Below are 15,772 nucleotides of genomic sequence, written 5' to 3' on the forward strand. Positions count from 1 at the left end.
TTAAGACCCCGGTCATCATAGACACTTCTAATAGTAGGCTTTTCACAAATGTGGGCACTAATTGTGATATAAATAATGCCTTTGATCGTTGCTGGAATTAAGTAGAACGTATTAGCATTTGTGGCACAGAAGTCAGCAGGTTTGAGCCTCTTGCCTCAGGACCACATATTACGGACTGTCAGGAACGTGAACCACAGGATCCTGGATATACAGCAACACCTCAGGCATTTTGGAGGAGAGCTGGAAGGAAATGGAGCACAGCACTGCGGGCTTGCTGGGAGGGGAGAAGAAATCACTGAGTCTTTTCTATTAGGAAGCTGGTATTACCTAAACAGTCAGCCTTAACTGTCTCTTCAACCTGATTTCATGCAGGTTCACCAACCTTGAACTTTCTTTTTTGTGTGTGAGGCCATCAAAGGTTATGACAAAAAACAACTTTAGGGTCAGCATCCCTGCCCCTCTCTATGTTAGCTTTACGTTTCATTGGTATCAACGGTGTTACCGTTGATGATCTTAGGATCTTAGGATCATCTCTGCTGTCCACTGAAAAATGAAGTACAGCTTGATTTCTGTTTCTACATCGGCTGGAAGGGCTGGTCCCCTAGGTGCCAGTGGCCAGAGTCTGGCAGGTGTAAGGCCATAATGAAAAGAGAGCCTGATGACAGATAGCAGATGACAGTGTTTTCTGCCACTATGTTCTTTAGGGTGCACAGAGCACCTCACAGTCTTCTTCAGTAGCTTAGATATGAAGTCCTTCTCCCATTTAGCACGGTGGATGCCTGGCGACATGTTCAGTAGTGCTGATCAGCTGAGGCACATTTTTAGAAAGGACACTACAAAAAAAATGCAATGCTTTCTTAACTGCAAGAGATCTGATTATATTTGTCAAAACCCTAATCCTATGGGGAAGACTGCCAAGCCTATGTAAAAATTATCCACTAAACCTGAGAGACTCATCAGCCCCTTGTTTTCATTTTCTTCCACCACAATCATTTTTAAAAATATGTAGATTTTAGGTATAAAAGAAAATCTTATATTTGTATAAAACCTGGTTCAGTGTATGTGTCATCAAATTATGATGTTTCACTCTATTTTGGGGATTAGTCTACTTCATGTTATGCCAGTGTTTCAAAAGACACCACCAAGGCCATTAAAGTCTTTTCTATGCATCTAGAACTGCAGTGACTGATTCTATAGCTACTAGACACCTGTGGCCATTAAAATTAACATTAAATTAAAATTCAGTTAGTAGCACTAATCACATCTTAATTGCACAGGGGTCACAGGTGGCTGTTGGCCACTGTACTAGATGTAATTAGACTACATACAGAACAGCTCCATCATTGCAGAAAGTTCTGTTGGACATTGCTGTCCAAGAATGTACTTGAGGGTGCCTGGATGGTTCAGTCGTTGGGTGTCCGCCTTCAGCTCAGGTCATGGTCCCAGGGTCCTGAATCCCCCATCGGTCTCCCTGCTCTGCAGGGTGCCTGCTTCTCCCTCTCCCTCTGCCTCTCTCTCCGTCTCTCATGAATAAATAAATAGAATCTTAAAAAAAAAAAAAAAAGAAGAATGTACTTGAAACTAAGGGGCTAATCAGTCAATTCATTCTAGAGCATTAGCAGCTAATACAGTTCACCACAGCCGCTCTGCTCCTGTCAGCATTGTTCATTTAGAGTTTAATAACCATCCCCTTTCATCTACACATAAAAAGAACAATTTATTTTTTTTTAAAGATTTTATTTATTTATTTGACAGAGAGAGATCACAAGTAGGCAGAGAGGCAGGCAGAGAGAGAGGGGGAAGCAGGCTCCCCGCCGAGCAGAGAGCCCGATGCGAGACTCGATCCCAGGACCCTGATCATGACCTGAGCCGAAGGCAGAGGCTTAACCCACTGAGCCACCCAGGCGCCCCGAAAGTACAATTTAAAGTGCTACCTCTGACCCATATAAGGACACATGTATACTCTAGAGAAAATCCTCTTTTTCTATATATCTCCAGAAAAGTAGGGCATAATTAGGAAGCCTATTGAAAATGAGATGATGAAACTAAGTATTTTTACTACAAATGATTCTCACTTTTGAGCTTCCTTTGTTAAAATAATCCAGTTGGTTTGAGTGTGAGCTTTGCCACATGACACAAATATTCCCTAGGCTTTCACCCAGGAGGTTTGGAGTAAGTTCTAATAATTATCTTTATTTAAATGCTGAGCAGTTAAAAAAATAAATAAATAAATAAATAAATGCTGAGCAGTTAATGTGAGCTACTTCTCTGGGCATGATATCATCAGTATTAACATTAAAGCCTCTAGCAATGACTGTTGTCAAGAAGATAGTCAGACAGGTTTGACCTCTCTCTTGCTTCAGGTCTGCATATTACAGACTGTCTAGGAGGTGAACCCCCATGGTCCCACAGGGTATATGGCAACACTAACCCAGGGAAGAAGCAGCTTGGTGGAAAACCGGCATCAGAGTGCAGGACTGTTGGCATTCTAGAAAGGGGGGATGCTTTTATTTCTGTAATGTGTGCTATGTATGACTCCTTGTGACAGTAGCAGTTTTGGGTTTTCAAAACTCCCTACACCAAAGTGTCAGATGAAACATTCAGAGATGAAAGTGAAGAAGCAGGAGTGGAGGAGAGGTATAATTTTATGAACAGCCATGTGCGGAATACAAGATAAGTTTTTTTTTTAAAGTATCTTCACTGCTTTTAACATCATTTGTGAAGTTTCTAGGAATTTAAATTTCATAAAACTTCTGCCTGTAATTAGCTTCTTTAACGTGTGTTTTTTATCTTCTTATACATCTTGGGGGAAAAACAAACCAAGAATAATTATGCTTGTGGACAAGGATAAATATGCATTTAAGGCAACCAACGCCAGTTAGGTACTCTAATTAGGGTGGCAAGAGACCTGGGGAGCAACCAGGGATTTAGTAAGTCTAATTACAACTTCTACAAACAGTTGTCATGCCATGGAGTGTCAGTGTGGAAGGGTGCTTGTCTATGAGAGTGTACAAACACTGGATAGTTTTCTCACACTTTGTAGTTATCCGGTGCTCCAAGAGCTCTGAGTCTTACCTGGAGGGAAGCCTAGTGAAGAGCCAGTTGACTGGTGTGCACTGGTCTAGCTCCACTGCCTAGAGGCCAGAAGTGGAAGGGCCTATCCAGGAGCCCTGTGGGGACTTTATTCTGACCTTCCTCTAAGCCAAGGATGTGATCTCAACAGCTGACTGCTTTCCTGCTGTGTGCCCAGCCTTGCCCACATTATTTCATGTAACACAAAAACCCTGTGAAAGTAGCAATAGAAAGACAAGGAAACTGAGGCTCACAGATAGACAGTCACACAGCTGGAAAGGCGGGAGACAGGATTCAGATGTCAGCTTAGCAAGTCCAAAGCCCATGCTTCTCTGCTTTTGACCACCTCCCGGTTATGTGGATTGCATATAAAGGGCTCCTTTAGGTACAATCACATTTTATGGACATATATAAAATAAGACCTCGAAATAAAGAGTGTAATGCTGAACTATATATTCTATTTTTATCTATTTGTCCTTGGATTTTTAAAACTTACTCACCAGAAGGATGTACAGCCCAAAATGTGAAACATAAAAGCACGGGAGCTCTGTTCGAGCAGGGTGAGTCCCGGGAGCCCTGACTCCTCACCGCCCCTTTGTCCCCACCCCACTGTGGATTTTCCAGATCTCCTTGTGCCCAGTCGGAAAATCATCTGCATCAGATGCTGAGCTCCCTAAACAAAATTAAAGGTGGCTTTTCATCTTTTTTTTATCTAAGTGTGAATCATAGTTCTTGGGTGAACAAGTTCCCAACACTATTTTTGAATGAAGAGTGAATGCTGTTAATAACCACAATAAACCATAATTATTGGAACAGGACCTTGTGGCTTCCCTTGCTTGTGGGAGCCCAGGATTCACAGAGATGACTCTCAGGAGTTTTCCTAAAGCCAGGTTCACAATGTTTCTGGTTATCCCCTGTACTTCTTGATCAGGTTTTTCATTAAAATATGTGGCTGTTGGGGGCGCCTGGGTGGCTCAATCGTTAAGCATCTGCCTTTGGCTCAGTTCATAATCCTGGGGTCCTGAGATCAAACCCCACATTGGGCTCCCTGTTCAACGGGAAGCCTGCTTCTCCCCCTCCCACTCCCCCTGCTTGTGTTCCCTCTCTCACTGTGTCTCTCTCTGTCAAATCTTAAAAAACAAAAAGAAAAAAAAATGTGGTTGTTAATAAGGTTATGAAAATTAAACAAGAACTGACCAGGGGTGCCTGGGTGGCTCAGTGGGTTAAGCATCTGCCTTCGGTTCAGGTTATGATCCCAGGGTTCTGGGATGAAGCCCTGCATCGGGCTCTCTGCTCAGCGGGGAGCCTTCTTCTCCCTCAGCCTGTCGCTCCCCCTGCTTGTGCTCAGTCTTTCTCTCTCTGATGACTAAATAAATAAAATCTTAAAAATAACTTAAAAAAAGAACTGACCAAATGGAATCCAGATTTTAACTCATTCTTTTTTTAAAACCAGTATTTAGTGAACACACTTCTTTCTCTCTTTTGTTTTTCTTCATTTCTCCCCCCGCCTTCCCTCCCTTTCTTCCTTTCCATTCTTTTCTTTCTTTCCTTTTTTCCCACATATGCTCATGTATGGCAAACTGTGCTGAGAATGGATGGATCAACTCATTAATCATCATGGAACTGAAAATCAAAACCACAATGAGACCTCACAACTGTTAGGATGGCAATCCTCAAAAAGCCAAAAGATAGCAAGGATTGGTGAGGATGTGGAGAAAAGGGAACCCTTATGCACTCTTTGTAGGGCTGCAAATTGGTACGACCACTGTCGAAAACAGTATGGAGGCTCCTCAAAAAATGAAAATAGGACTAACATATGATCCAGCATTCCCATTTCTGGGTTTGTATTTAAAGGAAATAAAACCACTATCTCAGATAACTGCCCTCCCTATTCATAGCAGCATTATTTACAGTAACCTTAGTGTCCAGCAATACATGAATGGATAAATAAAATGTGTGTGGGTGTCAGGGGTGGGGGTGTGTGCACACATGCATATACACACAATCTAATATTATTTAGCCTTTAAAAAAAGGAAAATCTGGGCTGCCTGGGGGACTCACTCAGGTGTGTGTCCAGCTCTTGATTTAGGCTCGGGTCCTGATCTCAGGGTCCTGGGATTGAGCTCCAAGTCTGGCTCCCTGCTCAGTGAGAAGACTGCTTGTGGATTCTCTCTCTTCTCTGCCCCTACCCTCCCCCGCTGCTCATGTTCTCTCTCTCTGTTTCAGATAAATAAATAAATCTTCAAAAAAAAAAAAAAATCCTGGGGCACCTGCCTGGCTCAGTCAGCAGAGCATCTGGCTCTTTTTTTTTTTTTTTAAGATTTTATTTATTTTATCATCTGAGAGAGGGAGCACAGCAGGGGGAGCAGCAGGCAGAGGGAGAACCAGGCTCCCCACTGAGCAAGGACCCAAATGTGGGACTCAGTCCCAGGACCTTGGGATCACAGCCTGAGCCAAGGGCAGCCGCCCAACCGACTGAGCCACCCAAGCATCCCAAGCATCTAACTGTTGATCTTGGTGTCATGAGTTCAAGACCCACTTTGGAAGTAGGGATTACTTTAAAATATAAAGAAGTAAAATAAAATCTAAAAAACAGAAAATCTTGCATTTGAGACAACATGGATGAACCTGCAGGACATAATGCTAAGTGAAATAAACCAGACATAAAAAGAGAACCACTGCATAATCTCACTTATGTTGAACCCAAAAAAGATAAACTCATAGTAACAGATAGTAAAATGGTAATTTACCAGGGTCTGGGGGCTTGGTGGGGGGAAAGGTAGATGTTGGTCAAAAGGTAGATGTTCATTATAAGACAAATAAGTTCTGGAGACCAAAATGCACAGCATGATGACTATAGTTAACAATAATGAAGGGTGTGCTTGAAACTTGCAAAGAAAATATATCTTAAGTGTTCTCATCGCTTATACAAAATGAAAACTATGTGGGATGATTAGCCTGATTGTGATAATCATTTCATAGTGTATACATAGACTAAAATATCACAGTTAACACCTTATATATAATTTTTATTTGTCAGCATACCTCAGTAAAGCTGGGGAGGAAAAAAGAACATTCTTTTTTGTCTTACAAAGTAATGCATCTTTTCTTGTGTCTCTTTAAGAAATATATTGCATACCTTTTTTGTTGTCAGAAGTACCATGATGAAATGGAAATGAGCATTTCTTGACACCTTTTGATTTTTCATGCTCTTTTTTTAAAACATTTGAAGAATGGATGATACGAATATGTTGGTTGGTTTCTCTATCTGGTGGACTCAAAAATTGTGGATAATCATCAATCTGAAAAAAATATAATTAATTAAGCTAATTGAGGGCAAATACAACTGTTTCTCTGTCCTGTGATAATAAATCCCCTAAAGCTTAGGGCAAGTTTAAAGCACATTCTTTCTTATTTTTTTCCTGGGAAATCTTTCCTCTTCTTATCAGGTTTCTCAGTTGTTCCTCTATTTCTTTTAGTCTTTACTAAAAATGCATTTAGCAACAGACCCTAAGACACTATTTACACTACAGGATTGCTAAATAGTAATAGTGTTTTTGTTTGTGAAAATATATCCCTCACCCTTTCATTTTGAGAATAGATTTTTTTTTAAGTCTTAAAAATGTATAATTAATGGCCTTAAACTAGGATTTTTCTGTGCAGTGGAAAAATGTCCATTTGCAGGGGACAGTATACAAAAATTCTAGGAATACAAACTTCCAGGCTTGAATTATGGAAAGTTCCTGCTCCTAAATAGCTTTCTCTTCTCTCCAAAGTGCTCTGTTTTCTATTCTTGATTAAAAAGAGAAAAGGTCTCAATAAATACTTGGGATTTTTTTTTTTTTTTTTTTTTTAAGGAGGCTCCACAGCTAGCATGGAGCCCAAAACCAGGCTTCAACTCACGACCTCAGGATCAAGACCTGAGCTCAAACCAAGAGTCATATGCTTAACTGACTGAGCCACCCAGCCACCCCAATACTTAGAATTTTTAGATCTTTAACAATCTACTTCCCTTTTTATGACAGGTAGGCAGCAATAACATCTGACTGAAAAGCCAAGAGTAAAGCCAGAGAATCACCAGAGGCATATTTAAAACCTTTAATCCAAGCATCAGGAGGAATACCTTTATAGGCTTTTTGCAAAGTTACTTAGAATTTGGCTAAACATATTTCCTGTGATCATCCAGTTTCATCCTTCTCTTTTCACAAATATATGAAGGAAATATCAAATAATTTTTTAAAAATTTAACTCAGGGGAATTAAAGTTGGAAGGTAAACTAATGAAAAGGTATCAGAATCTACTCAAATTTAATTTTTAAAATTATTTTCAAATATATAGAGTAATTCGAATCAAGCTAATGAAGCATAGCAGGTCTTCCAAGGATGTGTTTTCATTAATTATAAAAGCTTATAGTTAGTAGAGGTTCCTCTTCTGAACAAGATTCTTCAGAAATGGCTTAAGATATTTGATACCTGCAAGGATATGCTTATAAAATTAGAATCCTATTTTACACATGGCTAAGGTTTTTGTTTGTTTTATGTAACTCTGTATTTTATTTTTTTCTCTTGCTGTGGTCAGAAAAATTATAACAGACTTTGAATTGGGCAAAAAAGATGATCTAGGTGTTTTCCATCATTTATTGCCTTTGCGCTATTTTAAAACACTGTAAGTGGGGGTGCCTGGGTGGCTCAGTTGGTTAAGCGACTGACTCCTGATTTCAGCTCAGGTCATGATGGCAGAACTATGAGCTGGAGCCCTATAATGGGCTCTACCTCTGCTTGAGGTTCTCTCCTCCTCCCTCTGCCCCTCCCCCCACTCAAGTGTGCTGTCTCTCTCTGTCTTTTTCTTCTCTCTCTCTCAAATAAATAAATAATTCTTTAAAACACTTTAAGTGTTTTAAGCCAGTTGAGTTACTGGCTTAGTAGGTAGAGCCTGTGACTCTTGATCTTAGGGTTGTAAGTTTGAGCCCCACGTTGGGTGTAGAGACTATTTAAAAATACTTAAAGAAAAGAAAACACTGTAAATTGTAGAAAACTGGTAATAGTGAAAATTATTCCAGTTCATACTGATACAAGTTGATTGTGTCCAGTGGAATGCAACTGATTACCACCCTTTGATTAAGAGAACGGTTGTTGGATATCTGAACCAGTGAGATTGTGTGTTTTTGTGTTTACTGATCTGAAAATATATGCTCTCTACCTAGATGTCTATAATTTAGAAAAGCCTTTACCTCTTATTATGGTAGTGGGTAATACTTTCCTCTTTCCAGAGGGTATTAATAAATTAATTATAAAGACTAAGGAGCTCTGTTTTGATGACTTGCAGAAATAAGCCCTTGTAGAAGAAAAATGTTTCTATAATTCCCCCAAAATAAGGAAATTTAACATCTAATACTTTATTTTTATTTACTTTTTAAATTTTTAAAAAATATTTTATTTATTTATTTGACAGAGACACAGCGAGAGAGGAAACACAAGCAGAGGGGGTGGGAGAGGGAGAAGCAGCCTTCCTGACCCGTAGGGACCCTGGTGTGGGGCTCAATCCCAGGACCCTGGGATCATGACCTGAGCTGAAGGCAGACACCCAAAGACGGAGCCACCCAGGCACCCCTACTTTTTATAATATTTTATTTTTAAGTAATTCCTACATTCAGTGTAGGGCTCAAACTCATAACCCTGAGATCAAGACTTGCACACTCCTCCGACTGAACAGCCAGATGCCCCTAACATCTAATACTTTATTTTTTTTTTAATTTTATTTATTTATTTGTCAGAGAGAGAGAGAAAGAGAGATTGAGAGAGGGGGAGCAGAGGGAGAGACAGGCAAAGGGAGAAGCAGGATCATGACCAGAGCCTAAGGCAGATGCCCAACCGACTGAGCCACCCAGGAGCCCTGCTAGTTTTGGTTTAATGTTGTTACAATCTGGGGCACCTGGTGGCACCATTGGCTAAGCATACCACTCTTGATTTTGGCTCAGGTCCTGATCTCAGAGTTCTGAGATCGAACCCCACCTCAGGCTCCACACTCAGCATGGAGCCTGCTTAAGACTCTCAATCTCTCTGTCCCTGGCCCCTGTGCACTTGTGCTCTCTTGCTCTCTCTCTCTCAGTAAGTAAAATCTTTTTTTCTTGTAAGATTTTATTTATTTATTTGAAAGAGAGAGTAAGAGAGCACAAGCAGGGGGAGCTGCAGAGGGAGAGGGAGAAGCAGGCTTCCCCGATAAGTAGAGAACCCGATAATGGGGCTCAGTCCTAGGATTCTGAGATCATGACCTGAGCCAAAACCAGATGCTTAACCAACTGAGCCACCCAGGCGTACTGTATATAAATAAATCTTTAGGGGCGCCTGGGTGGCTCAGTTGGTTAAGCGTCTGTCTTCGGCTCAGGTCATGATCCCAGGGTCCTGGGATCAAGTCCCGCATCGGGCTCCCTGCTCAGTGGGGAGCCTGTTTCCCCCTCTCCCTCGGCCTGCCTCTCTGCCTACTTGTGCTCTTTCTCCATCTGTCAAATAAATAAATAAAATCTTTAAAACAAAAATCTTTTTAAAAAGTTGTATTATCTTGGCACATTTATATACATATATATGTGATTACATGTAGTGATTATATATATTGTATTTCAGTATTGCTATATTATATTAAAGACTTTCTCCATATAAAAATTATGTTCATTTATTTTTACAAATCAGTTACAAAAATGTAACCTCTTCTTTTTAAGATTTTATTTATTTATGTGTGAGAGAGAGAGAGAGCGAGCAAGCACAAGCAGTGGGGAGAGGCAGAGGCAGAGGGAGAGGGAGAAGCAGGGCTCGATCCCAGGACCCCGGAATCATGACTTGAGCCAAAGGCAGATGTTTAACTGACTGAGCCAGCCACCCAGGTGCCCCTCAGATGTAACTTTTATTGATGTTCTTAAAAATGGGCTTTGTCACTATTCTTAGAGACATCTTGTCTAATTTTTTGCAATGGCTTTATTACCTTTGTTTTGCATGCCATAGGAAAAACCAAATTTTCTAGTAAGTTGCCTGTTTTTAATGGGCAACTTCATCAGACCTTTCACATTTGAAAGGTTCTCAAAAATAAACCAACCACAGTCATTTGAATCTCTGTCTTCTACGGATAGTTTTTATTTTATTGTGATGCTTGCTTGAAGGTTCTTTTATAAGATTAAAAAAAAAAAAAAAAGGTCTTTTTGTCCTCAACAAAGGACAGTCTCAGAGCAGAACCTCCTGGGAAAAGCATTGAGACAGGCTCTTCAAAGACTTCAGACCACACTAGCGGACTGAGTTAGGATTTCCAAGACTCCATTAGGTCAAGAAGCCGGTGGCTTCATCAGACTCCTAACTTAAAATGCCCCAGGATGAGACTTGACTTTATAGGACTAAATGAAACTGGTAGAAGTTTTATTGTGGTTATTTGCTTAGAATATTATTGATGTTGTTCTAATGTTCTATTTTCTAAATATATGAGGAAGCTTTTTATCTTCCTTCTTAAATTGTAACTAGTGTGTAACCCATAATAATTTAGAGATTCTGCTCTCATAAACCAAAAATATTTAAATATCTGATTTTCACTGGCTCCCCCAGAATTCAGAAACTTAATAGATTGAGTTAAGATCTGACTTCCTTTTACCAGGATATAATTGTACACATTGATTGTATATCCAAGGCCTTCTGTTAAGTGTCCTGTTTAAGAAAGATATTCATTTGGGGTGACTGAGTGGCTCAGTTGATAAAGCATCATACTTTTTTTTTTTTTTAAGATTTTATTTATTTATTTGACACAGAGAGAGAGGGAAGACAAGCAGGGGGAGCTGGAGAGGAAGAAGCAGGCTTCCGGCCGAGTGGAGAGCCCCATGTGGGGCTCGATCCCAGGACACTGGGATCATGACTTGAGCCAAGGCAGCCGATTAATGACTGAGCCACCCAGGTGTCCCAAAGCGTCAGGCTCTTGGAATCAGCTCAGGTCACGATCTCAGGGTCATGGGATTGAGCCCAGCGTTAGGCTCTGTGCTCAGCAGGAGTCTGCTTGGGACTCTTTCTCTTCCTCTGCCCCTCCCTACCACTCTCCCACATGCTCTCTCTCTCTCCCTCTCTCAAAATAAATCTTTTGAAAAGGCATGGGGGGGCTGCAGGTTGGAGGGAGTAGATATTCATTTAACAAGATACGGCAAACCATTTTAAGGGCCAAAGATTTGGTGTATTTAAGGAGCCTGTGCTTACAAAGCTGGCCCAGGAAAACTAGCCCAGAGACCCCAGCCTCACAGTTATCAGGAAGGTCACTTCTGACAGACCAGGCAATTAAGAAATTAAGAAACCTCGGGCACCTGGGTGGCTCAGTCGGTTAAGCAGTTAAGCTTAGGCTCAAGTCAAGATCTCAGGGTCTTGGGATCGAGTCCCGCACTGGGCTCCCTGCTCAACGGGGAGTCTGCTTCTCCCTCTCCCTGCTTGTACTCTGTGTGTCAAATAAGTAAAATCTTCAAAAAAAAAAAAGAAAAGAGAAGAGAAGAAACTTTCAGGACCTCAAAATTCACTCAAATTAATAGGTACTACAAGAGAAATCCGGTGGAGAGCCTTCCTTGCGCCTCATTTCCTAGCCTAGGGAAAGCAAATAATAGAGTCTTTTTAAAGTCAAACCTGACATTCATAAAAACTTCCTCACAGAAGTTTTGCAAAGCATTTATTTTTTTAATTGTGTAAAGCAATGGAAGTTGATTAAGTGAAGATACCAAAAAAGCTCTCAAGAGAGGGGTCCCAACAGGGCTGCCGGCTGAAGGCCTTTAGGGTTGGTCTTTTATAGAAAGCTAACAGGGAACTTAAATTCTTTTAATATCTCTTTTGGTAAGACCCTTCAATGGCTTACTTTCTTTTTAGGCGCTGCTTATTCTTTGTTGGTCACAGGTGATTATCATATAAAGACCCGCCCCACATGACCATACACCTAGGGCAGCACGGTCCAATTTGCTCCCTTATCTCTGGTTTCCCCACACTTCCATGTTTTTTGGGATTTCTGTGAGCCCCTCACCTAGCACCCTCCTTAGCCCCTGCCTAGCCCCGCCTGTCCCTTACTCATTCCTCCCCCTGGAATAGTAACCCTAAATGCCCTTAGGGAATGGGGCGATGACCGCTCTGGCTGCTTCCTGCTGAAATGGGGTGGCGGGCTGTATGGCAGTTAGAATCTTTCAAGCGGTTGGTCCAGGAGTTTGTGGTATGGCTCCAGGGGGGTCAGGATGGGCAGCAAACGGTACATGCATCAGTACGTGCAAAAGGATGAACATAAAACAAGTATTAGGCCCAAAATGATTATCACATCCCTTAGATAAGATCCCCAATTACCAATTTTGTCAAATAGATTATTGGATATCTTGATCTTATTTAACTGATCACAAATGCCCCCTATTAATTGGGAGATCTTGTAGGAGTTAACTGTAATCATGTGAGGAAGTTTTTCATACCCCAAATGGTGTAGCAGTAGTAGACAGGTCAATAGTGGCATGGTTCTCAAGAAGTCCTGCCCTGGCTTCATTGAATTCTTGGCTGAGTGCATCCAGTGCCTGGGACGTATCATTTAGAGTCCTGCTGAACAAGCATACTGCTTTGCTTATTTTATATTGCAGTCCTGTCTTAAGTCCTGGAAGTCCCATAATGAGCTTTGAGGCTGTTTTTACTAGGAAGGCTGTTGGATGCTTGGTGAAAGCCTTTGTTTGCAATTGTATTGACAGTAGAGGTGGCTTCTCGGATAAATGACTATGAGAGATGAAACTGTCAAGAAGCCCTTTTTGTTTGAGGTCCAGCCTTAACAATATCCTAATTACAGGGAATCACTGGCAGATGGAACATTTGTCTCAGGAGCTAAGGGCATCCCTAAGTTCATCATCCAATCTAATCATAAAGAAAGTGGGGCCATCCACTATTTCCATGGGGTACGCTCTGGCTTTTATAGAGCAGTTTTGTCATCCCAGCCACATAGAATTTGTCAAGGGGATAGCTGAGTTATACAGTTGCTGGGCACTCTACCCCATTTCCCAGTTGTTCAAGTAATCATATGACCGTGGAGTCCTGTTATTATCCCCACAGAATAACAAGCAAGATTGCCTATACATGAGCTATTGTGGCAACTTCTTTGAATTTCACCTCAAGTGATCTAGCTTAGGCAAACAACATTCAAAGACAATCAGAACTAAAATTTAGCATCTACAAAGGTGTGTTATTGAAACATAATTTCTCAGGTGCCTGGGTGGCTCAGTAGGTTAAAGCCTCTGCCTTTGGTTCAGGACCCTGGGATCGAGCTCCACATCGGGCTGTCTGCTCAGCAGGAAGCCTGCTTCTTCCTCTGTCTCTCTGCCTGCCTCTCTGCCTACTTGTGATCTCTGTCTGTCAAATAAATAAATAAAATCTTTAAAAAAAGCCATACACACACAATTTCTCTCTATAATAATCCTCATTTGCAAAGATAGCCAAATAAGGCTAACTTGTTTGAAAAACAGGTCCAGTTTTAACAAATGGCATAATTATTTCCATAAGCTCAGCAAGAATGATTGATCATATAGATCTTTTAGAATCTGTTTTGCTGGAACTTCTATATCGAATCTCTTGGTTGAACTTTTAGTTGCTTCTCTAGCTGGAAGCCAAGCCAAGTACTTGCCATCAGACATGCCTGCAATATCTGTAGATGTGGGCAGATTCCTCTTCATGAGGTCCCCAGCGTATCCTGAGGTCCTTGCTCATGCCAGGAAGTGACATTCTTTACTTTCCTGGTAAGGCTGCTGGGAACTTTAAAAGCAAGGTACCAGGTGAGCATTCCCAAGGGGCTTTCTGGCTTTAGGTTTCATGAAGTCAACCTTAGTTTCTTAAAGCTGTCTGGTCATATCTGAGTCTACGCATGTCTCTCAAATATGGCATTCCAGTCAAAGCCTTGGTAAAATAACCAGTATTTCTAATGGTGTCCGTTACAAGGAGAACAGATTCATAGTGAACTTATGCAAATGATTATGATTGCCATGGAAGAAAGCTTATTGAGACCTTTTGAATCTCAGAGGGTTTAGGTAGAGAGAAATGTTAAATGCTTTAATGCTTTTGTTTACAAATATATATTTTATCACATTTCTGTAAATCATATCTTAAGAGAAAGTTTCCCTAATCTGGGAGAGCAAACATTAGAGAATCAGCAATGTTTTGAACGAAAGTCATGAAAGGAACTATAGTCATTTTTTCCCAATTCACTTAGTCCCATTTTACTATTCTTGTTTAAAATGCAACTTTAGTGAGTTTTGGAAGTTTTTACCCATTTTAGTTTTGATCTTAAAGATACTGAATACCTGTGTTTGTCCTAAAAGTCCTTTTTATGAACCTCCTTGAAGATAAAACTCATTTTGCAAGAGAATAAGAACAATTATAAATGACAAAAACTCAGAAATGGACATTGACAATGATCTGATAGGAGAGTTCATTATGATATAATTGACAAAGAAACTTAGTCATTTCTGTGTCACATAACACTTCAATAGCCAGAATATTGAGTGATGATGACTTTATACCAGAATGTAACATACCAAACAAACAGGCCTAATTAGTTGAGGAGACCTTGTTCATGATTTAAATCTTGGGCAAGTTTGTTAAAACCTTAGAAAGTTTTAAAGCACACACCTAAATGGGATTAGGGATGGTCAAAGACCCGATAGAGACAAAACATAGAAATGGCTTTTCTGGGCAGCCAAAGAGAAAACAGCTGTTTACATTTTCTTATCAAGAGCAGATCAACAATTCAAGAAAACTTTGTCTTTTGAACAGAGAGAGAATTCCAATCTTATATACCACTGTACTTTTAAAATCCCCTTATCTTAATCTTAGTCCATCCTGACCACACCTAAAATTCCTTTCCAAAGATTTCACTTCACAAACCTTCTACAACTTTCCTTTACATTCAGATTTTGTCCCAAGTCATTTCTTTCCAAACAACCAGTCTCATTGAGAACGTAATTTCCCTCTTTTTCCTTCCACAAAAAACGCATTCCAATCCTTATATCTTTCTTGCATATATCCTACTTTTCTACATAGAGAGTTGCTGAATTTTGCCCTTTTAGAAATCTTAGCCTCCAGTGAAGCCTAAGTAGTAACCAGTAGTGAACTGTCACACCAGAGTTCTTTAGATGACAAAGTTATGAACTGGTTAAGCACAAAGCATGTTTACCAGCAGATTTAAATATCCTTACTTTCTCTGCAATAAGTAGTCAAATACCACGAACCTATCCAGTAACCAATGATTTAGCACCTTATCTATCCTACTTGGAATAGACCTAGATGTCCAATGAATTTAATCCCAATGACTTTGAAAGCTATTTTAACAATTTTCTATGAAAACTTTGATGGGACGGGCAATTAACCATCATTTTAGTCATCTTTTGGCTAACAAACTGCAACAGAAACAACACGAGCTTATCTGACCTTCAGCAAACCTTGGCAAAAGAAAAGTTTCACCTTTAATGCTGATAACCTTAAAGACATATCTATCTTCATTAAACCAACAAACTTAACTTAGTTTCAATACTGGGTTATTATTCCAACTAGGTCCACTTTTAAAAGTCAGTCAGCTTGTTCCCCAGTGTCAGTTTTTACCTGAGAGGCTGGTGAGGAGACCTGAAGTCAGAGTGTGTCCAGGCCGTACCCACGGTGCAGAAACTGGAGGGGTGGGGCACGCGGAGGAG

The 15,772-nt window shown here is 40.5% G+C and overlaps 1 protein-coding gene and 1 long non-coding RNA gene across 5 annotated transcripts in view; one reads left to right on the forward strand and one right to left on the reverse strand.

Moving 5' to 3' along the window:
* CUNH12orf56 (chromosome unknown C12orf56 homolog) overlaps nucleotides 1–15,772 on the reverse strand; it is a 92,948-nt gene that overhangs the window by 53,654 nt on the left and 23,522 nt on the right. For all 4 annotated transcript variants that reach the window (XM_032874656.1, XM_032874655.1, XM_032874659.1 and 1 more), the window contains exon 2: nucleotides 6,212–6,374. In XM_032874656.1, coding sequence (XP_032730547.1) covers nucleotides 6,212–6,374 — 163 coding nt within the window. The remainder of the gene's footprint in view (nucleotides 1–6,211; nucleotides 6,375–15,772) is intronic.
* The window catches only part of LOC116877744, a 64,254-nt gene that overhangs the window by 27,203 nt on the left and 21,279 nt on the right, over nucleotides 1–15,772 (forward strand). The window lies entirely within an intron of this gene.

Source organism: Lontra canadensis, unplaced genomic scaffold, assembly GCF_010015895.1.
Source record: "Lontra canadensis isolate GAN:19392208 unplaced genomic scaffold, GSC_riverotter_1.0 scaffold53, whole genome shotgun sequence".
Classification (NCBI taxonomy): Eukaryota; Metazoa; Chordata; class Mammalia; order Carnivora; family Mustelidae; genus Lontra; species Lontra canadensis.